The following is a 23,044-nucleotide window of genomic DNA, read 5'->3' on the forward strand; positions in this document are numbered from 1 at the left end:
ATTATTAATATATTCAAACTTATATAATAATAAACCTTATGATAAATAAAACGACACATTAAATTCAACACTTTTATATTATATATTTTCAATCAACTTAATAAAATACATTTTATGGCATCGAATACGTGACCGTGTGACGTGCGGTTGAAATGTCAAAATGTGTAGACGTGAAATTCTCTTAAAATGGCGGGAGATCAATGTTTTATATATATATTTGCTATTTCAACAGTTCGTTAACTGATCTTCGATGTTCCATTACGTTTTGCTATCCATCGTATTTACTTTTTTTATAAATAAAAATAAATTTAAACCTCAAATTAACAACCAAGCTGTTTTTATATATTTTATGATTAGTAAAAAATAAATTTTTTGTTGACCTTCAATTCAATATCAAATTATTTATAACCACAGCCTAAAAAACTAAAAATAAAAAAAATAATGACAAGTTGAAATATAAAAAAATGATTTCCCGCCAACTTAAGTGAGCTAAGCGTGGCAATGTGATACAGATCCAATAAAACGAAATTAACATAAATAATAAAGGTTAAAAATTAGTAAGTTTAACATTCGAGCCTCATTGGTTGAAAATATGGACTATAGAAGTAAGAAGTATGTCTGCGTACAAAGAGTTCCGCAAAATATATGACATTAATTTATTGGTTTTTCTCACAGGAAACGGAATTAAAACCAATTATACATTCGCCTTCAAAATTTTCAAATAATTCCGTTAGTAAATAGACCACATAATTATATCGGTAGACCGTTATTTGAGTAAAGACCTCCATTGTTTTTAACGTCAATATTGACAGACAGAACAGATGCTTAGGGTAGCCATCTTTTTTTTTTTTTTAATTGATTAATTATTATAAGACACGAACGACATTTATTTTTTTATCATCTGTGATATATTATATTGATTATATTAAATTACGCTAGCTTCTGTTAAGTTAATTATAATTAAAAAATGAATAAATATTACCATATTAAAGATATAATGATCAGATACTTTGGTACTTGAATTAATATAATTAAATTACGTCAAATGGGTAGTAGAGGTGATGACATACTGGGCATTTAGCATTTGCACTAGTCGTATGGAATTAAAATTATTTCGATTTTCAAGAATTGTGACTAGAGACGCCATCGCTTCGTCTCTCTCGCACTTGTTGCATTTACTTGATTTGAATAGAGAAAGGGCATGTTTAATTATATTTCTTAATGGTTTAGTCTCTATATAATTTTTATTAAATTAAAATTCGACCGCTGTTAGAATGCTTGTCTGACATCTGTCTGTTGGTCACGAATATAATCTATATATATAATAAAAGTGCAGTGTCTGTTTGTAATATTAAAATTACCGCTTTTACTAAATGCATATGTATGTATACACGGTACTTATACCAAAGAAACATTTTTTACAATTTTTGTTTGTCCGTTGTTCCGGCTAATCTCTGGAACGGCTGAACCGATTTTGATGGGTCTTTCACTGGCAGATAGCTGATGTAATAACAAGTAACTAAGACTTTAGTTTGATTTTAAAATTATATATAACATAATAATAAATCTGCGCACCGAACAATATTTTTTTTTTGTTACATTCAAACGCGGCTGAAGTCGCGGGCATAGCTAGTGTAATATAATAAAATTAAAAATTCGCAAGTGACTTTGACGAAATAATCTGTGCCCTCTCGTTACAAATAAAAGTCAAAAGTAAAAAAAAAAAACACTACAGATAATAACGGATAGTAACAGAGTAGTGTAGAGTTAAAAAAGGTTTTATTTTTAAAATTATAGTACAAGAATATTAATTATATAGTTTTTAATGATGTTAGTTAATAGCTTTACGGTAATTTATTTCATTAATTCAAACATCGATTTCATCAAACGCATTCTATCATCGGTCGAAAATTAATAGTTACAATTAAACAAAAATACAATATAAGTTGAACTGACAAAGGAAATAGGAAAATTTTACTTACGAATTACATTAATTTATGTAGAAAATTCTATAAAAGCTATATAATATATTATAACTTTAATAAACTTTAGAGTCATTTAATTTAAGTGCAATTTAAAAATTATCTTCAAAATTGTTTCAACTGACTTACTGATTTATTTTTTAATGTATCGACTAAAATTATATAAAAATAACAATTCGAGACAAAATATTAATGAGACTAAAAAATGATAGAATATAAAAACTTATTAAAAAAAAAAAAACAACACACCATTCTACCTTAACTGCTTTTTTTTTTAATTTAAAGCCTAAGGCATTTTTAAAGGCTACTATTTCCGCACACCATGATAAATATATTTTTATTGGTCACATCTAATAATGTAATTTTATAATTGTGCTTAAAAATATTTGCTTAAGAAATAAATTAGGCTCCATTTTTTTTCCTCTACAGATTAAAATAATCCAATACTTTAAACGCTACTAACAATCATCGGACATTTTTTTAATCTAAAGATGGCGCCTGACTTGCGTAGTTTGAACGTAAATGTAACATGTTTCAATGTGAATATTCGTACAATTGTGAATGTTCGTTCTTTGCTCGCTATCCATTCGACAGTCCGTCGTCGAATATCTTTGAATATGACAAGTCAATATAGAGGGTAATTCTACTAATAAAAGTTCACGCACCAGATTCTTTTCCTCAAACAAATCTTAACCGAAGGGAAACTGGATGTCGAGCTGTATTCGTAAAACAATCGAACTACGATTGATATAATAAACGGCATGAGTTGTGAGCTCAGCCTTGACCTGTGCAGTAGTATTTAGGTATCTTTGGAGGAATCAACGAGCTGGAGTTACTGCTATATGCTTGTCGTCTATTCGACTCTCACTTGTCATTCGGCTGTTAATGGCCGGCCAGCCCGCCCGTGCTCATGAGTAACTATATATAAAACTTGTGAAATGAAGCAAAATTTTGATGTTGGTCCATCTGTACTTATTTGTTCAATGATTGGATGATATGCTATTCGTTAGTGTTACATTACACTTATATATATTTCAACGGTCTTCAATGACAGACATGTCCCAATTGACGAATTCAAGTCAACGTTCGATGTATCACGCGATCAAAGATTGAAATCGCTTCGCTAAGAATCGAACGCATTCGTCTAAACTCGCAAGTCAGTCGCCAGCATAACATGAATTATAATCACAATTTTATTTGCAACGAAATATTAAAATACTTTATAGAAAACTATGTATTTAAATAATTTTTTTTACGTCTTATTAGTTATAAGTGTATTATTTATATGAAGGCGAGTTTATTCCATCCAGTCGTCGCCACCGAATTCTGCAACTTGTACCTAGAAAAACGAAATATTATCATTTTATTTAACTAATGTCTAATTTTTCTAACAGTAGAGGTGTATACTCTAAGAAGAAACTCGAAACTGACCGGAGACCACAGCAAAATGTCACAATGTGAAATGCGACATTAACAATATTAATTATTAGGATGCGTATCAAAACGGCGTATCACCGTCAGTCAGCTGCCAACATATCACAAGTGAGAGACGTAGTGAACTCTTACAGGAACCCATTACTATCGAATATCAAAAAACTATCGGTTTCTAACCCAATAAACTCCGAGCCATGCGCGCTTGATTCATCTCGTGCTCAGATAAGCTCCTCAGCTTCACTTCGAAATAAAATATCCAATAGTAACCTAGTTAAATCCGTTCATCAAAAGGTACACTATTCTTACCTCACTAGGCGGACTGTCGTTACTGAAACCGCCGGCCATCGCATAGCCCGCGAGCCCACCGGCCGCCAACGCGCCCACACCGAGCCCAACGGCCGCGCCCGTGCCGAGCCCACGACGCTGATCGCCTTGCACGTATTGTGTACCGTAGCCTTGTGGCTGCTGTAATATGTATAATATTTGCCAATAGATTATTTGTACCAGTACCATAAGTTTTGGATATTTCTTGATGCGTATTTATTGGGATGAGATGTTACCGAACAATTCAAATAGATACAAACACGAAATACGATCTGTATTTAAAAAAAATACTCACCGCCCCCCCCACGAAACCTGTAACAAACAATATTTCATTTAATCATCACGCACTACACACATAGATTTTAGGAAAAAAAGAAGAAATATCGTAATTCTTGCCGAGTCTTCTCGATAGAATCTACTTTACGACCTTTATATTGAATTTTGTCAGGAAAATGACGATTCAAACGCGTATTCAATTAGATTTGAAAGACTAGTGCTTACTTTTTTACAATGAGGATAAAACAAGTCATTTATATAAATAAGGAAGAGAAATGGACCAAGAATAGAACCTTGAACGACACCTCATCCTGGTCGGAACGTCGTAAGATCTTTTGAGATTCCCCATCGTTTCCTTATTGTAAAATGAGTTAAGTTATTCAATCAAAATCAAAATATACTTTATTGATGATGATTTAAATTTATTACGATTCAAAAGTGCTTTTAAAAGCCCAAGTAGGTTCTTATTTAACAAACTATATTAAGTGAAACTACCACCGAAATGCAGATTCCACCGAAAAGAGAGAAATGCAGTAGTTACCCTTCTCTTTTTCAACATTTAAAAATACAAAGGTATGTTAGCTAAATACAATTATATATTTATATAACACGTTATGCCTGGAAGTCAACAAGTATTAGCTAAACGCTTTTTTATCATCTATATAATCTAACATCATTTAATTATCTATTACTCTTGCGGTTACATTTTTAATGTGCGTTTTATTAATATTATAAGTAGGAGACCGTTATATTTCTATGTAGTGCCTTTAATATCACCTATTATTGCAGTCAATTACTGTAATGATTCACATACTAGTTTGCAGGACGTTAAATGGTTAAGAGATTGTAAAAAAATTGATAAATTCTATCATTTAAATAATAATAAATGAATATATCTAAAGAGCCGCGGGCGATAATCTTTTTAACAGTCCTAGTTGGTACAGCTTCCCAATAAGACCGTTGTGCCAGACTTTGTCGAATGCCTTTGTAAAATTGAAGAATAGAGCTACTGTGTCTGTGTAGCGTGTTGGATGAAAGAATGGCTTAGTAAGACTATAAATCTATGTGGCAAAACACACTGTGGAGCCCGAGACCCCACCCTTACTTGATTACCTTACTTAAGCCTTTAAGTTTAATCGCTCATTCCCTACGCGGATTTCGAAAGTGATATAAAAAGTCTTTAATTTTTTATAACTATCAATACGACGAGTAAACGGACCACGTGATGGTTGGTGATAGCCGTCGCCAAACCGCTGTCTGGTGGACAAAAGTCGATATCCATTCTTATCGAGCATAATTCAGCACGGTGTCCCCCAAGGTTGTACCTTGGGTCCACTGTTGTTTATTATTTATATCGATGATCTGTCCTTGGTAACCTACCTCAAATTTTATTATTTGCTAATGATATTTTATATTAGCAAACAAAAATATAAATTACCCTAAAAATGACGTCAGTCATACATTATATGACTTAACTATGACTATACAAACTTTAGATAAAACTTACTGAGCTTAACTCAGTCTTTTTCCAAAATTTTGCTTTTAAATGTTGAATGAAATTGGAAAAAACAATATTTCATATTTTAATTCGGATGTAGAATCTATTATTCCTATTAATATCTACCAGTATTGTTTAATCATTTCTTCGTGTAATAGGCAAAGGTATTTCAACATTCGTATTCTTAATAATCAGAAGAGTTTATATATTTGAATATTTTTAATACAGATAGGTACATAAATTCATTTGAAAAGGATTTAAAAAAAAAAAACAATTTATCGTGTAATATTTTTATTAACCACCATTATAATTGTACACAAAGTTTACATCAAACGAGAAAATGCAACATACGACGCCTAATGTAATATATAATACTAACAAGAAATAAATTAAACCACAACAGTGTTAAAGTGACTTAAAAAAAAAAACAAAAAAATAAGAAAAGATTTTGCGAATACTACAAGTGAAATTAATAAAATTAATGATTGAAATAAAAAAAAAAGACAATGTTAGCTAATTTGATTTTATTTATTTTCCTTAAAAACACTGAATCTAGTAACTAGTTTGTTAATTAAGAAATTAAAAATTTATTATAAGTAATCAAATAAGTACTGAACTACTTGCTTGTCTTTGTAGAATTGTCGTTTGCTTTTGTATTTAGACAACGAATTTCGGAGAACACTTCTACAAGTAAGAAATGACATTAGCAATTAAAAAATTAGACTAACATCGAAATAGTCTACAAAACTAATTATAGAAACTTTTTCAGATCAACTAAAACATAAAAAAAAAAATTTTGACCAAACTATATCAATCACGAACAATTTTCAATCAATAAAACTATCAATACAAACCAAAAAAAACATTTAAATAAAAATTACATTCGAAAACAGACACTTTAACACTGGATTTAGTAAAAACAAACTTTAAACTCGATCTAGAACTCGATCGTGAAATATCGTAAAGGGTTATATGTAAATAAGTTTACGACATTTCACCATAGCCTCGAGAAACCAGAGTTTAAAATGCTTTCATATAGATTAGTTTAGCAAATCTAACGCAGCTGCCACATCTGTTAGCGTCATCATTAGCAAGTATGGTTGTAGCTTTATATTAAACACTCAAATAGTTCGACGATATAGAAATACAAAAGAAACACTACGTTATTTATCATAATATATCGTTCAATAATAATTTATTAAAATAATTTTATTGTTACAAAAAAAAAAAAAAATTACCAAGAATACTAATTGGGTCTTTATCAATAATCTATTTCGTACGTACAGGCTATTACAATTGGAGCAGTCAAGACAACCAAGTAATGACGTTAAACTGACATGACGTTATCGATCTAAATAATCTGTGGTTTACATTATGGATTCTAGAAAAAAAAATTGTTAAGTGGAATATTGTTCTATTATAAATATATATATATATTAATTATTAATAATATAAAGTATATACTATATGAACCGTGAACTGCATAGCTAAATATAAAGATCGTTTTAACTCCTCTAATCAGTACAAGCTGTACGTAAATTTCAAATGAGATATAAAAAAAAAATTAAAAATATATTGTACGAATAAAACATATAATGAAAAAAAAAAGAAAAAAAACCTAATAAATTACATATAAAACAAATACATTACAAAGTATATTTCATAGAATGATATACAAATTAAAAGATACGGTGAAGTGCGAATCTACGTCAATGAACATGATTATAAAAAAAATCTTTTCCTCACGATAATTCACAAACCACCTGAAATGAAAAATATAATTAAGAACCGTCGAAAAACATCGTATCATAAACTGTAGACGGAAGACAAACTTGTGATCTGAATCGTATGATACATATTCAAACGTTTCTGTAATAAACTCGAGCATATCTTATAAACCAATAGCGTGAGCCGATTTTCGTCCCAGTGATTATGGGACGATAGCTGCACGTCGAAAATCGGTTACGGTCTCATTTTGAGCTCCAGCCGTTGATGTGCAGACAATTAAAGAGGATTCTTTATTGTAATTTACTAAATTGTTACAATTTAACAACGAATTAATTTAAAAGAACGGAATAATGTTACTGGTGGTTTACAGAGCGGTACAGCTGTATAAGAAACAAAATAAAAAAAATAAAAAAACGTAAACAAATTGAACTATTATAGACAAAATCCAATTTGATATATATTTTGTCATTAAAGATTTTATCATTTTGGCACCAAATTTAGATGAGTGACTTGCAGTTTACAATTAAATTAAATCAAAACAAAACCTGTCACAGGTTTCGAAAATCATAGAAAATCTTTTGAATAAACGCGAAGTTTCGCGGGAGAGCCACAAGTTTTAGTAAAACGTCAAACAACATATAACTTATTATATTGTGTTGCCGTTTGACGGGTAAGTGTCCCAGTGTAACAAGAACCAGAAAAATAACAACTTAGTTCCTAATTTTGGTGGGGCTTTGACGGGGGATGGTTAATATTTCTTACAGTGCCAAAGACTATGGGCGGAGACCCACCAGACTGAATTAAAACATTCATCTTGAATTACCACTCTGTTCTCGAGCAAAAAAGAATCACTTCACAAAACATATATGTTAAGTACACAACTAATATTGGTAATGAACTGCCGAAAAGCAGACCTACTGAATCTGCCGATCAAACTACACTTTCAAAAGCAAATGAAGGAAATGATAATTATTTACTTAAACATATCTAAAACTTCTATATTAAATTAAAACAAAAAAAAATAATACCTACACATGACGACCTGTCTCACCGCTAATGAACAAAAGCCCTCAGTAGAAGCCTGCGAAATGAAAAAAAAAAAAAAAAAATCAAAAAATAATGTCACACTAACGAAAAATAAAACTGTGCTAAATTGCCCAAACATTACATACTACTGGTGTTAATAATATTAATGTGATTATTGTATATATAATATAATCGTGCGTTAGGATTTAGAAACGGTGACCTTGAAAAATTAACAAACCACTTCGACATTTAAACGACGCCATACCATTGGTCGAGAAACTCGAATCTTAAAATCTATGATGTTCACTATGGATAAATGAAAACTTTTTTTTAATGTTGTCGAATTTGCTATAGGAACGTTGGATAGATTGAAATTGAATATGGGTTGTTTAATGATATAGTTTTGTATTACTGTAAACCGACTTTTATTTAATGTTTTGAATTATTATTTTTCAATTTATTTTTATTAACAAAAAAAGATTATTGACTGCCGGTCATTATATTTTGTGAATGGCAACAAAATGTGTGCGGGGAAGGAGGATACGGTAATTTGATTCATTCGGTTTTGAGCGCTGAAGGAAAAACAAAAGAAATGAAAAAAAAGAAAAATAAAAGTGACTCTGATCATTACGGAGTTTTATTTTGGACATATTTTGTTTACATCATGACTAAGGATATATTCATGGAGAACTGTTTGTAGTGTGCAATATAGCTGAGCTGTTAGCAAATCACATACAATATGTAAGGTATGTTTAACTTTACTCCTTCTATTTGGAATAGGGGATAGACTTTAAAGAGCGACCTTTAGCCCGAGTTTGGCCATGTTCGAATACGAATTTTCACCAGCGTCCTTTGTGGTCATTTTAATTCGGTTGTTTTGAAATAAGGTCCTAGTTTTTATATATTTATGGCAAGCTAAGAATTCGGTTATGATTTTAGAATAATCTGCAGGACAAGTTTTATAATGTTCTAAGGCATTTTTGTGGAAAAAAATAAACAAAAAAAATATTGAAATAATATTGTTTTCCGTCTCGCATTTTTCAATTTGCACCGATTATTACTGTTTTAAAATTGACAAATAATCAGTGTATTATAAATCAGAAGAAAAAAATAGATTTTAATTGATACTTTTTTTTAAATATATTTTTTAAGTTTGACTTATTTTGAAAAAATCTAAAAAACGTGATAACTCAAAAATGATTCACTGTTGCATCATGCACATGGGGGTTAAAATTATGGCCCCTATGGTCACCCTTATCCCCTCCTAACGGGAATACGTCGAATTACCAATAAGCCTGTATATCACGGGCACTTAGAACATCATCACACAAAACGTCACTCATATGTCATTGAAATTGAGACCTATGTTTTACTTTAATATCGTATTTTAATATTGAGTCAAATTATTAATAAAAAACAGACTAAATATTTTCCAATTGGAACATATTACTATTAAATCGAAACATTCTACTGAGTTTTTTAAAGCTCGCGTCACCTGCACACCAAAGAGTCGTATCATTAGAGAAATTATAAAAAAAAATGGCGACGATTTTAAATGCTAAACGTGAATAATTCTTTGTTGTCTGTGTTTATATGACACTTGAAGTGGACTTTTCGATACGTATATATTTAAATTGGAATTGGAATTTCCGATATTTGACAGATGTTTGACAGATGTACTTGTTAGGTTATCCAACAAGTGTCTGATTATTGTGATTCGATCAATTAACTTATAAACCCTTGGTAAGTACATAGTCATTGTTATCATTTCTATAAAAAAATGTTATATTAAGTACGAAATAATTTAATAGTCGAGTTTACCTAAACGCATAACATAACCCGTCACTATTATTTATGAAAACGGATCTTATATGTATATATATATATATATATATATATATTTCTTTTTTTGAAAATAATCCGCATTGTACATTTTCAATATATATTTTTTTTGCTGACTGTACTAAGTAACGTTAAACAAATATCTTTTACGTAGACACGACCTATTCTACATACCGTCGACATCAACATTGGTAGTATATTCTACTATATACACTTCCAGTGAGTTTGCACCACAACAAATGTTAATAAAACCGTCACCAGAACAAGTGTTAAAGCCATAAAAAAATACACCACAACCAATAACTACAAAATTAAAAACAATACTTACCTTTTAAATTCTATCGCATCCTTTTACACTTTATTAATAAAAAAAAAACAACAGCGTTAAAGAAAACCTTTATATCAAAGCGTTTGTTACGATCGAAACAGCTGTTACAATAAATTAAGTTCTCTACAAGTACGGTAATCATATTCCGAGCTCGTAGTTCCAATATCGTAATCATAGATGGCGCTTTAAAATTTTACTCACTTCTTTTTTCATAGGTGTTCTTTTTGGCGTGGGATAAGGTCCAAATGTTATCAGAAGGAGAGGGATATATGCAGCCGTATGTGAAATATAAACTGTTCGTCAATTTATTGCAATATTGTCGTAGTTCTATCACTATACTTGGCACCTTTGTACATGATAAAGTTTCGAGTGAGTACACCATCCCGTTTATGAATCACCGTGCACTAGAAAACCGTATTGTCCCCGTATTCGATCACTTATAATTAAAAAAAAAAAAAAAAAACCATTCTATTTACACACCCTGTATTTACAATTTTTATTGACACGACTGTACATGTTAGACAACCGCGTTGCTCTCCACCGTACCGGTTACTCGTCTCAAATCCGATCACTATATACAAAGTACGACTCGTTTTGCTTACGAGTAGTAACATTGTCTAATCGACGTTAATATTCATTTATTGAACCAATATAATCTTCATGAATTAACCTAACCTACCTATGGAGACGTAGGAAGTACCTTTGTGTATAAAAGGCTTCCTGCGATATGTATAAAATCTAGATCTCGCTACCTGTGACAAATTGCCTGGATAAGGAGAGGATAACCTAGATGCCCGGACGCAGCCTGACCTTGACCAGAGAACCAATTGTAGTAACAAATTATTACTTTAACGGAATCGTATCGAAATGTCATCATTGCTGATCAGCCGTATTCCTACTCTCCTAACATTTCATTCATCCATTCATTCATCAGCAACCCATACTTGTCCACTGCTGGGCATAGGCCTCTCCAATTGAACGCCACCGTGTTCTAACTTCGACTACTCGCATAAAATAATAATAAATAATCTACTAACACAAAAATACAATTACGGTTCGAACAAAGTTAGATCAGAATATAATAAGGAACGTATCATAATCGAAATAAATAAATGGCGAACATTCAAAGATCGGAATAGAATCGAAAGCGTATCGAATAGCCGTTATACACCCCCCCCCATACGACCCACATGAGATACTTTAACCTCTACAACATATTCATTGGTTTTACTTCGGATCCGTAAGCAGCAATCCAATTAAATACGCAAACAGTCTAACTACCCGTAACCAAAACGAGGCGTTCTTTGTACATGGTGACCGAACATCAATCGTTTATAAAAAGGGATGAGATATACTTGTAAAACACCAACGCTACCGGGGACAAGTATGTCAAACCAGGTCGAAGGCAATGCGCTGTAGTTCGTAGCCGAAGTTGAAAATACTTGCGTAGCAAATCAATAGCTTATTCGAACCAATGACAAAGAAGAATGAACAAGTCCGACCTTGAATTGATGCGATGTCATTGGTCGAATCGAATTATCTATGACGTTTATTATGGTACCGCGAAGAAATGACATTTTGTATGTTATCAGAACTCCGTGGACATTAGTTGTTAAGTGAAATCGTGTTGTATTTAATGAGACATATTAATCAAGAACTGTTTGTAGTGCATAACATACATGGTATATGCAAACCGAGATGGCCGAGCGGTTAGAACGCGTGCATCTTAACCGATGATTTCGGGTTCAAACCCAGGCAGGCACCACTGAATTTTCATGTGCTTAATTTGTGTTTATAATTCATCTCGTGCTCGGCGGTGAAGGAAACCTGCATGTGTCTAATTTCAACGAAATTCTGCCACATGTGTATCCAGCAACCGCATTGGAGCAGCGTGGTGGAATATGTTCTAAAACCTTCTCCTCAAAGGGAGAGGAGGCCTTAGCCCAGCAGTGGGAAATTTACAGGCTGTTAATGTATAAAAAATGTAAACAAGGTTTGTCTATCTTTACTCCGTCCTTGGTTTGAATAAACTATACTATGAGTATTTATGGAGCGCTCCTATTAAAATGAACACAAAACCGGAATTAGAAAAGTATGTTTTAATTATTTAAATTAGCAGATTTAGGGTAACCATCTGATCATAAGATAAATAAATAAATATTGGACAACATCACATACATCACTCTGATCCCAATGTGAGTAGCTAAAGAACTCGTGTTATGGAAGATCAGAAGTAACGACGGCACCGCAAACGCCCAGACCCAAGACAACATAGAAAACTAATGAACTCTTTCTACATCGAATCGGCCGGGAACCGAACCCGGGATCTCGGAGTGGCGTACCTATGGAAACCGGTGTACACACTACTCGACCACGGAGGTCGTCAGATAGACAGAAGATAAGTCAATGCCATTGATAAACAATCAATTCAACACGCCACCAACCTTGAGAACTAAGGTTTTATATCCCATGCGCCTGGAGTTACTCAGCTCACCCTTCAACCCAGAACACCATAATACTAAGTATTTCTGTGACGATAGAATATATCATAAGGCATAGATTTAAATTCGTTGGTGCAAGCCCGTCTGGGTAGGTACCACCCACTCATCAGATATTCTACCGCCAAACAGCAGTACTCAGTATTGTTGTGTTCCGGTTTGAAGGGTCAGTGAGCCAGTGTAACTACAGGCACAAGGGACGTAACATCTTAGTTCCCAAGGTTGGTGGCGCATTGGTGATGTAAGGAATGGTTAATATTTCTCACAGCGCCTTTGTCTACGGGCGGTGGTGACCACTTGCTCGTCCGCCTACCGATATCACAAAAAAGGGCACATAGCTGTAGACGCAATGTTCATTGAAAGATTGCTATTAGCAAACTAATCATTAGGAAAAAAATAATTCAACCTTTCGATAATACGATTATGATCCTTGTGGGTATTAGTAATAAGGATAAATTACCACTACGAATATTTTCAACTTTTGTCCTAGAAGCCCTGACTCTAGTATCAAGTATACCCGATCCCCTTCCTTCAAAATACATGCAAATTCTTAAGCGAAGCCGATGGATATTATATACATGACTACAATATTAGTTGATTAGTTATTATTTTGTGTAATGATGTGTTTTTAAAATAACACTAAATAAATTATTCTGCTAACCGTCCGAATTGACGACGGATAGCAAAACAGTTACAAAAATTATTTTTTTTTTCGTTTCTTTATATGAAGGCAGCAAAATATGACGCTTCGATGGTAGGTCACAACTGAATGGTGCATAGTATGATTAAAATGAGTTAAATTCTTATGACATTTCACTATACCAATATTCAAGTTTGGCGGTACTATCACAAAAACAATTACATCATAATTACAAATCTAATTGATTCACAGATTTTTAGCTTCGGAAAACAATTTAACTCCACAAAAAAACCAATAAAAAAAAAACAACTGATTTTAAATTTATTAATATTTTTTATAAAACCATAGAGAACACACCTACCATCATTGAAACACACGTAAAACACGACACAACACAAAATTATATTAGTCAATCTTAATATTAAGCATTTCATTAAATCAATGCTTTCCTGTAAGAACTCACGTCGTATCTCACGTGACATTACGACTTTTTAACGAGTATAAAATTTAACCGTTAGAATTAAAGTCACCTTTTTATATTTCACGTCAGCGCGAGTCTCGAGTTGGTTCTCACAGAACAGCTGTATAGGTCGAGGTCTTACCTTGCGGCGCTCCGTAGCCGGGGGCGCCGTACGCGGGCGGGGCGCCGTACGCGCCGTACGCGGGCGGTTCCGACTGGAAGTATCATAGAACACATCTTAATACTTATATTATTAAAAAAGCATAATATTCAACACAGGATTATACAGATGCTAGAACAGCGTGGACCTAATACTCGTCGACTTCCAGGCAGGAGACATAACATACATATAAAATTGTATTTGGCTAACATGACTGTATTTTTAGATGTTGAAAAAGAGTAACTACCGAGTTTCGTGCCGGTTCTTCTCGGTAGAATATACATTCCGAACCGGCGGTAGCTTCACTTAATAGTTCTGTAAAATGACGATTCAAATGTACTGCTGCTGTAAAAGTCTACTTGAATGAAGCATATTTTAATTTTTATTAAGTTGTAATATACCTATATATCCTGTATTATTACTATATACTATTATTGGAGCAGCGTGGTGGAATATGCTCCAAACCTTCTCCTCAAAGGGAGAGGAGGCCTTAGCCCAGCAGTGGGAAATTTACAGGCTGTCAATGCAAAAAATGTAATCCTGTATTAAAACCGAAGAATACTCCTAGCTCTTCCATCAACAATATAATCTTGGATAACATAGATGAATATTTTATTTCTGCTATGTAACTCACCATATACATCTGGCTTGGTGGTGGCTGTTCGCCTTCGAAGCCAATGAACTGCATCATCACGTCACCGTCGATGGTCAAGTGGGAGATGCGCTGGAACGGCAGGCGGTGAGGGAACTCGCAGAAGTGGACGCCGTTGAGAGCGATCTGTAATAACAGTATATTAAGAAATAATTTATACAGAACTGACTTCGTTCGCTTGGAGTTCAGTTGTGACGAAGAACTTAAAAAAAAAAAAAAAGAAACGACGGTAAGTTTTATCCATATTACTTATAATGATAATTAAATAAATAAATATAAATAAATATTGGACAACATCACATACATCACTCTGATCCCAATGTAAGTAGCTAAAGCACTTTTGGAAAATCAGAAGTAACGACGGTACCACAAACACTCAGACCCAAGACAACATAGAAAACTAAACTCTTTCTACATCGACTCGGCCGGGAATCGAACCCGGGACCTCGGAGTGGCGTACCCATGAAAACCGGTGTACACACTACTCGACCACGGAGGTCGTCGAGAACTTGTGTCCAACCTTTTGATATCCACTCTAAGGGATTATAAGGGGGCCTATGTCCTTGGAGTTAAAGCTTGCGTCATATGAAATTTCAACAAAAAATCGAGTCATTGCTTTAGAAGTGAAAGCACGACAGGCGACAGAGTTACTTTCGAAAAATTAATTCGGAAATTTTACTCAATAATACAGTTTTTCTAGAAGCTACGGGGAAACCGGCTGTCATGGTATGGGCATGTTATGCGGAGGAAGAAGGACCATGTTGTGAGGGACCATGAGTCTTGGGCATGGATGGATATAGAGGTAGGGGACGACCCAAGAAACGATGAATGGATTATGTGAGACGAAATGGTTAGAATGTTACTTGTGAGATGACGTCCGACAGAGAAGTATGGAAGAAGACATGCCGACCCCAAGTAAAATTGGGATAAGGGCCGGAGGATGATCATGATACAGTTTTTCTAACTTTGCCGCTCTGTTGTTACCCACTGACCGGGCATATCGTCACACTGTTAAACTTTTACTAAGCTCAACAAAATATTATTAAAAAAAAAAACAAATATTCATGATTATTTATCAATCACTTGATGTTTTCTGACGATTTTAGCCAAGGCAGCTGTTCCCAAAGGAGACTAGCTCACCACGTAGGTCGTATAATTGTGCATAAATGTGTGTCCAAACACAGATGCACACCCTATTCCCACAGTCCAATAATCACTAGGCCGTATACGATAGCTACTAGAACAAATGAGCGAGATACCGGGATCAAAACGATGGGAGTTTTTGAACGGCGTGAGACTCTTCCCTAAAAACGAGTATACAATCGACTTACACTACGACTCTGTCATATTTGATGGAGGTTTTCGCTGGCACGTTCGGGAACTCCAGCTAATTCTAATTCATTGCTCAGGTGTTGTTGCGCTTGCACGTTAAGCTCTTTTTGTAAATCGGACACCTTTCCTTCGAGAGTTTTAACCTCGGCGTCACGAGTTTCTTGAAGTTTTATGCGATTTTCGTTGATTGCTATAGACGATCCCAGTTCTTCAAGTCTTGTTTGGCAGCAGTTTAGTGAGGCCGTGGCAGCCTCGAGATTTATTTTTAATGAAGAGATTTCTCTTGTAAGAAGGCGGACCTCATCTGCCAGTTCCTTTACCTCGGAGTTAACGTACGTGTCGCAGTGAGAAGTATCCGTCTTTTTCCTCAAGGTAATGTTCTCTTCCGTAGAGCGTATCGGAGTGGAGCTATTATCACCTCCCTTTCTATGCGAAGCACAACAGTCTGGGCATTTCCATATATTTTTCTTGTCTGATAATGCAGTTGTATTAATGCACGACGTGCAGAAACTTTTTTCGCAGGCAGTATTTGAACATTAACGAGCCAAGATGGCCGAGTGGTTAGAACGCGTGCATCTTAACCGATGATTTCGGGTTCAAACCCAGGCAGGCACAACTGAATTTACATGTGCTTAATTTGTTTATAATTCATCTCGTGCTCGGCGGTGAAGGAAAACATCGTGAGGAAACCTGCATGTGTCTAATTTCAACGAAATTCTGCCACATGTGTATTCCACCAACCCGCATTGGAGCAGCGTGGTGGAATGTGCTCCATACCTTCTCCTCAACGGGAGAGGAGGCCTTAGCCCAGCAGTGGGAAATTTACAGGCTGATTATGTTATGTTATGTTATGTATTTGAACATTTTATACGGTTCGCTTCTCTTGTGGTTTTAATACAGCCTGAACATTTCATTGTCTTATAATAAAATTGAAAAGAAAAATAAATAAATAAAATTATATTGTTAAGTCGCGCTGGTCAGTAGAGTATCGTAATACCGGGGTTTGATCCTGTGTCCTGGCAATGGACGTGAACAAAACTATCACAATCCAGCGGTACGCACAAATTGCTATGCGGAACTCGTGGTACTTCGCGAAAGTAAGTGTAGTGTTTTCCAATGTATCAGTGACTGATGTGACGGGTTAATGAACTTTGTTTAGAGTTTATTGAACCCACAGAAACGACACTTTAAGTTACCTTGAATCGACTTGCAACAGTTTTTCGTATTATTTTTGTTTTCTGTATAGCACTGATGTATATATTATACTTACTTGTAACTCCAAGTTTACGTATTTAATGTAAATATCTACTCACTGATAGTAATTCAAATTCAAAAACTTTTCCCGACTCAAATTAAAAGCACAGCTTAACAACACGTCTACATACCGACCGAACTTGTAATAGACAGAGGATAGATATGACTTACCTTAAATGACTGAGTATCACAAAGTACAAGAGCCTCAAACGGCTGCCCCCTAACCAGCGGCATGCCACCGTTAGTCTCCTCCACGCCCCAGTTCATGGCCGTCAAGTGGTTCCTGACCACGCACATCTCGACGAAACGGAAGTTCAGATGCATGGCTATGTCATCACGTGGGTCCGTATTGGGGCCGCATTGGAAGTTGATAGCAAACCTGGTAACGAAACGTTAGAATCGTATCCGATAACAATGGAAGGACTTAAGATAAACAACCCTAATATTAACATATTCCATTCGATTTACTAATAATTCCATTGTAGCCGAGATAGCCATATTTGAGAGCCGAGATGGCCCAGTGGTTAGAACGCGTGCATCTTAACCGATGATTTCGGGTTCAAACCCAGGCAGGCACCACTGAATTTACATGTGCTTAATTTGTTTATAATTCATCTCGTGCTCGGCGGTGAAGGAAAACATCGTGAGGAAACCTGCATGTGTCTAATTTCAACGAAATTCTGACACATGTGTATTCCACCAGCCCGCATTGGAGCAGCGTGGTGGAATATGCTCCATACCTTCTCCTCAACGGGAGAGGAGGCCTTAGCCCAGCAGTGGGAAATTTACAGGCTGATTATGTTTATGTTATGTCCATTGTACAAAACACTACAAACAGTTCTTGATTAATATGTCCATATTTATAAATTATTCCACTTAAGTCCACTTATATCCACTTTATTTTTACTTCCAATATTCCGATAACAACGTAAGCAAAATTCAAATATATTTTATTCGTAAATCCATAGTGAATATCATAGATTAACATCAACGCAACCAATGATATCGCGTCAATTGGATGTCAAAGTTGTCTATTTTGGATTTCGCCGACATTATAAACGTAAATTTTTGACACATCGACAATGAATACCGCGTTCAATTCAAGGTCAGAGTTTGTTTCGACTCCTCGTGTCATATTTATAGATTCAAGTCATTTGTAAAAGATACACTGGTAAAGAAGGCATATTATACGATACAAAAGTATATTGATGATAAAAAAGCGTGGAGTTAATGCTCGTTGACTTCCAGGCAGGAGACATGACACACATATATAATTGTATTTAACTAATATGACTGTATTTTTAGATGTTGAAAAAGAGTAACTACTGAGTTACTTGCCGGTTCTTCTCGGTAGAATCTAAATTCCGAACCGGTGGAAGCTTTACTTTAAATATTTTGTTAAATGACGATTCAAAAGTGCTTGCAAAAGCCTACTTGAATAAATTATATTTTGATTTGATTTGATTAGAATGAGCTAAACCTATTTGTAACATTAGGTTCAACGTAAAAACTTAAATTTTAGTATTTTAAGATTGTTAACGACCACAGTTTATGACTTAACTAGTATCGTAAGTGTTCTAAGGTAGTAGAAAGGAGTGATGTCTAAAATAAAATCTATAACCTGACCGAATCCTAAATTATAAATAAAAAACATTGTTGATTATTTTGTGTTTTTTTTTATAGTTTTCTACATAAAGTAACTATTTTTTTTTCCCTGTGATTATTAAAATTTGACTCACCTTTGACCTCCTGGTGGAACGTTCCCTTGGAAACGGACCATGCGGCCAGGGTACATACCCCCAGGAATTGGTTGGACGCATGGTATTACCTGCAATTCATAAGACATTTGATGAAAAAAAAAATACGATTGTGTCAGATTAAGTAAGAAATAAATAAATAATTAGACAATTACAAACAAGGCTTACACTATGTATTGTATGTTTTAATCAATTCTGTAATAACAATAGTTTAAGTTATTTTTGAATTGTGTTGATAACATTGATATTAAATAAGAGGGTACTTTGACTTTTCTGTTCATTATTGTGAGTCACGTAATTTGTAGTGAGGCTTATATAAGTGATGGAAGCTCCGTACAGAACACTTTTACTTTTACTTTTCACTTTGATCCTGGACCAGCAAGTTGCTGCTAACATTTAAGGTACGATATAATTTTGTGATATACTATAATTGTTATTGCTTGTTAAATTATTGATGAATATATGAATTGTTTAAATAGTTTGTTAAATGACGATTCAAAAGTGCTTGACTAAATAAATATTTGTGTTTCATCTATAATGTTTTATTGTCTTATAACCTTAAAATATAATAAAATAATAAATAAATAGAAATTATTCTCAAAATATCCTGACATAATGTATTAAGTGTCTATAAAAAATCTAACACGTGATAGAAGTGAATCTTCTTAAAATATAAAGCTTTCTTTCTCTCTTCTCTGACGTAACGAATAGTGCCTACATGTTCAAATTCTCGTCTATCTAATGAAGATTGAATCTTTGCCTAAGAAGACTTACTTCATATAAATTTAAAGTTCCTCTTAAAAAACCTTAAAGCATAAGGCATATTATTCTGTATAGGATACAATACGTGATAAAGTCTTGGAGTCAGTATTCCTTGATCTTAATAGTATATTTATGTTGCTCGGGAATCCCAGAAGGCTATTGGTGTATACTCCGATTTGTTTAAAGCTTTCGATTGTGTGATACACGAAACGTTATGTAAATTTTCACAAAAAAGTAATAAAATAAAATATATTTATCATCATAGCTCAATACTCGAGGGAAGGAAATAAAGAAGTTTTCGTTAATGGAATGCAATCTCAATTCTTAGTCTGTGCTATAAGCGGGCGTTCCACAGGGTTCATTTTTAGGTCCTCTTCTATATCTGGTATGTATAAATGGTATTTGTGATATTGTATTATTTTCTATACTATACTATTTTTTCTATATGATACTGATAACCCGCTGAGGTTAAAAGTTGACAGAAAAGAAAATGTTCCAATACAAAATTTGTTCACAAAAAATATTATGTTTTTCCATGTTACTAAAGTTTTCACTGTACCAAATATAAAACAACAGAACTTCAAGTTGCCGGACAATTGAATTATTAGTTTAATCTGACGGTGCAGTACTTTAGGAATTACTTTTGATTGAAACCTTGCTTGAAGATTTTAATTCACATTTGCAGGTCAGACTCAGCTCCTCAGAGACAGACTATAAACTGTCATTATTGCTTGATTAGTATATTTTGGACATTTACATAGTATATTGTTATATAGGAGGACTATCAAACGCTCTACCTAATGGTAAGTGCCTACCACCGTCCGCAAACATTGGTCCTGTGAAAAAACTAAAACGTTGCTGTCACACGTAAGCAATTATGCGCAATATTATGTCATACATTCCATGACAGGATGTGACATTGTATTGTGTGTATATGTTAAAACCCTTAATTGCATGTAATTCTAATACATAGCATATATATATATACTTCCACATACATATGTTACTACTAATGTTACTTAAACAGATACATAACGTAATTAGCTTGTATCTTTGTTTCGATAGGAGCGGACACCGTGCTGATCAAACCATAACTTAATAAGGATATGCCTATCCAATAATACGCCTTTTATACAATTTGTAACTTAACTATACTTTTTAATATACCGATATTTACAAAATATGATCAACCTTTTACGATAACATGCATACGCTGATTTCTTGTCTTATGTAGTACACTAACTAGCAAATGGACATCTTGATCACAAGTAATCACCAACGCCCATAGCAACACTGGCCATACCTTACTAACATGTTATATCCCTAGTGCCTGTAGTTACACTGACTCATTCTATCGATAGTACGAGAAAGCGTTAATTAGAGTTATTGAATTACTAATGAGTGCTACAAATTAATTACGACTGATAAATGTGAATAGATTCATAAAATAAACTTAATATAAAATATGTTGCCGCTGTTCGGCTACACTATGTTATAATTCAATTGACATAAAAATTATACATACTATCTAAACGTAATATATGCTAGTTTCGTTCGTATTGTGATATTAATGTTAGAATAATTTAAATTACAAAAGATGAACTGTTTTAATGAATAAAAAATACAGTTTAAAGATTCAACGGTTGTTTCTTAAACTTTAGGATGTTTCATATTACGTAACATTTTACGTACATTTAATTCAATAGTTTATAAATTTATTTATTCCAAGCCAATTCAATACTCTACAAGCGCTTTCAAATTGTCGGTTCACAATTTAGAATCTACCGAGAAGAACCGGAAAGGAAATTGGTCGTTAGTGTTTTACATTCATCAAAAACAGCACATATAATAATCATATATAACTACATTTAAGTATACATCAATAAGCTATGAAGGTGTTCCACTCCCCTCCCCTCATTTAAGTTTAATAAATTTTTAATAAACTTAATATGTAATCTTATATAAGATTGTAAACGAACATGGTTATTTTTATGGGATATTTACCAAGTTTTTTATTTTTATTGGGTTGAGCTCGATATTTCGTTATCTCCTCGACGTTATCTACGAATGTCTTGTACACGAGACTTGTTTTGTTTTGTTCTCGTAAATAAATATCCTATCTAAAATACTTGTAGAAATGTAATTTAATTTGTATTTGACTTTATTCTTAGACATCTCGCAGTCAAATTAATAAAATCTGATAATGAATTAACTTGGACAGTCATGCCTTCATGAGTTAATATATCTTTATTTTATATGAAAATCAATAAAAACTAACTCCAACCTCCTTTACCAGCTAATAAACCTGATTTATATTAACTTGTTTTTTAACTCGAGTTTTCTGTTTATTGGCAATTGTACAATTGTCTATGGTAACGTTTTTTTTATTATATAATTAAATCGAATATTGAATTATGTCTTTTTATAATGAGCAGCAGTGAATTAAAATTCCATCAACATACATATTAATTTCAAATTTTCTATTGCAATTAGTAATCTTGTTAGATAAGAAAACTGAACTTAATTTATCTCTCTAATGATTTCGGTTTTTCACAAAGGTAATTTTACTATGAACAGGAAAAAATCTATTTAGGCATAATCATGACGCACTCACAGAAAGGAAAAGGGCCTTGAACTGAGTTAGAATAGCATCTTTTTGATAGACAGTTTCATTGAAATCTGCATGTAAAATTATCAACGTAAGAACGTCAATTAAATTCTATTTACTTTGTAAATTACGTTGACGAACAACTGATATCGAAGTGATGCCCTTGGAATCACCAAAGACGTTGTAATAAGCCACCTATGTGAGTTATATTCATTAAAGATGCAGAATATAAAATGTTTTCTTACCGGGCTGTAAATCGGCGGTGCGGCCATATTTTTATCGTATAGTAACTGTCCTTGTTAAACTTAAATAATACTGCTTTATATATCTTCAACGATTTAGCAAATATTATACTTAAATTCACCGGTTACGCCTTAATCGCAAGTAAAATACAGTTTGTAGTTGATTATTAGACGAGAATGCGTCATACGTCATATGACGGCAACTGAGAAAACAATACGTCAAAAATTAATAAAATATTGC

The 23,044-nt window shown here is 33.5% G+C and overlaps 1 protein-coding gene across 2 annotated transcripts; it reads right to left on the bottom strand.

The window, feature by feature from the left end:
• Positions 1–3,112: 3,112 nt before the first annotated feature.
• On the bottom strand, positions 3,113–23,011 carry LOC113404280 (galectin-4-like). Of its 2 annotated transcripts, none has more exons than XM_064219923.1 (8): positions 22,807–23,011; positions 19,174–19,262; positions 17,606–17,813; positions 14,831–14,974; positions 14,179–14,251; positions 4,036–4,052; positions 3,723–3,878; positions 3,113–3,321 (listed from the first exon to the last, which is right to left on the bottom strand). In XM_064219923.1, exons 1-8 carry the CDS (start codon positions 22,831–22,833, stop codon positions 3,280–3,282), a joined length of 756 nt encoding a protein of 251 aa, XP_064075993.1. In that variant the 5' UTR covers positions 22,834–23,011; the 3' UTR covers positions 3,113–3,279. The 2 variants fall into 2 exon arrangements, with proteins under 2 accessions (XP_064075993.1, XP_026500932.1); XM_026645147.2 differs by having other exon boundaries at positions 3,114–3,321; positions 3,723–3,881.
• Positions 23,012–23,044: the final 33 nt, after the last annotated feature.

The sequence above is a fragment of the Vanessa tameamea genome, chromosome 29 (genome assembly GCF_037043105.1).
Source record: "Vanessa tameamea isolate UH-Manoa-2023 chromosome 29, ilVanTame1 primary haplotype, whole genome shotgun sequence".
Taxonomy (NCBI): domain Eukaryota; kingdom Metazoa; phylum Arthropoda; class Insecta; order Lepidoptera; family Nymphalidae; genus Vanessa; species Vanessa tameamea.

What these genes read in the sequence shown, in the direction of transcription:
- LOC113404280 (XM_026645147.2), bottom strand. Translation starts at nt 22,833, where the DNA reads ATGGCCGCACCGCCGATTTACAGCCCG. An exon ending in GTTCCACCAGGAGGTCAAAG is followed by an intron (nt 17,814 to 19,173) that starts GTGAGTCAAATT and finishes TTTCGTTACCAG; the next exon opens with GTTTGCTATCAACTTCCAAT. An exon ending in GTGATACTCAGTCATTTAAG is followed by an intron (nt 14,975 to 17,605) that starts GTAAGTCATATC and finishes CTGTTATTACAG; the next exon opens with ATCGCTCTCAACGGCGTCCA.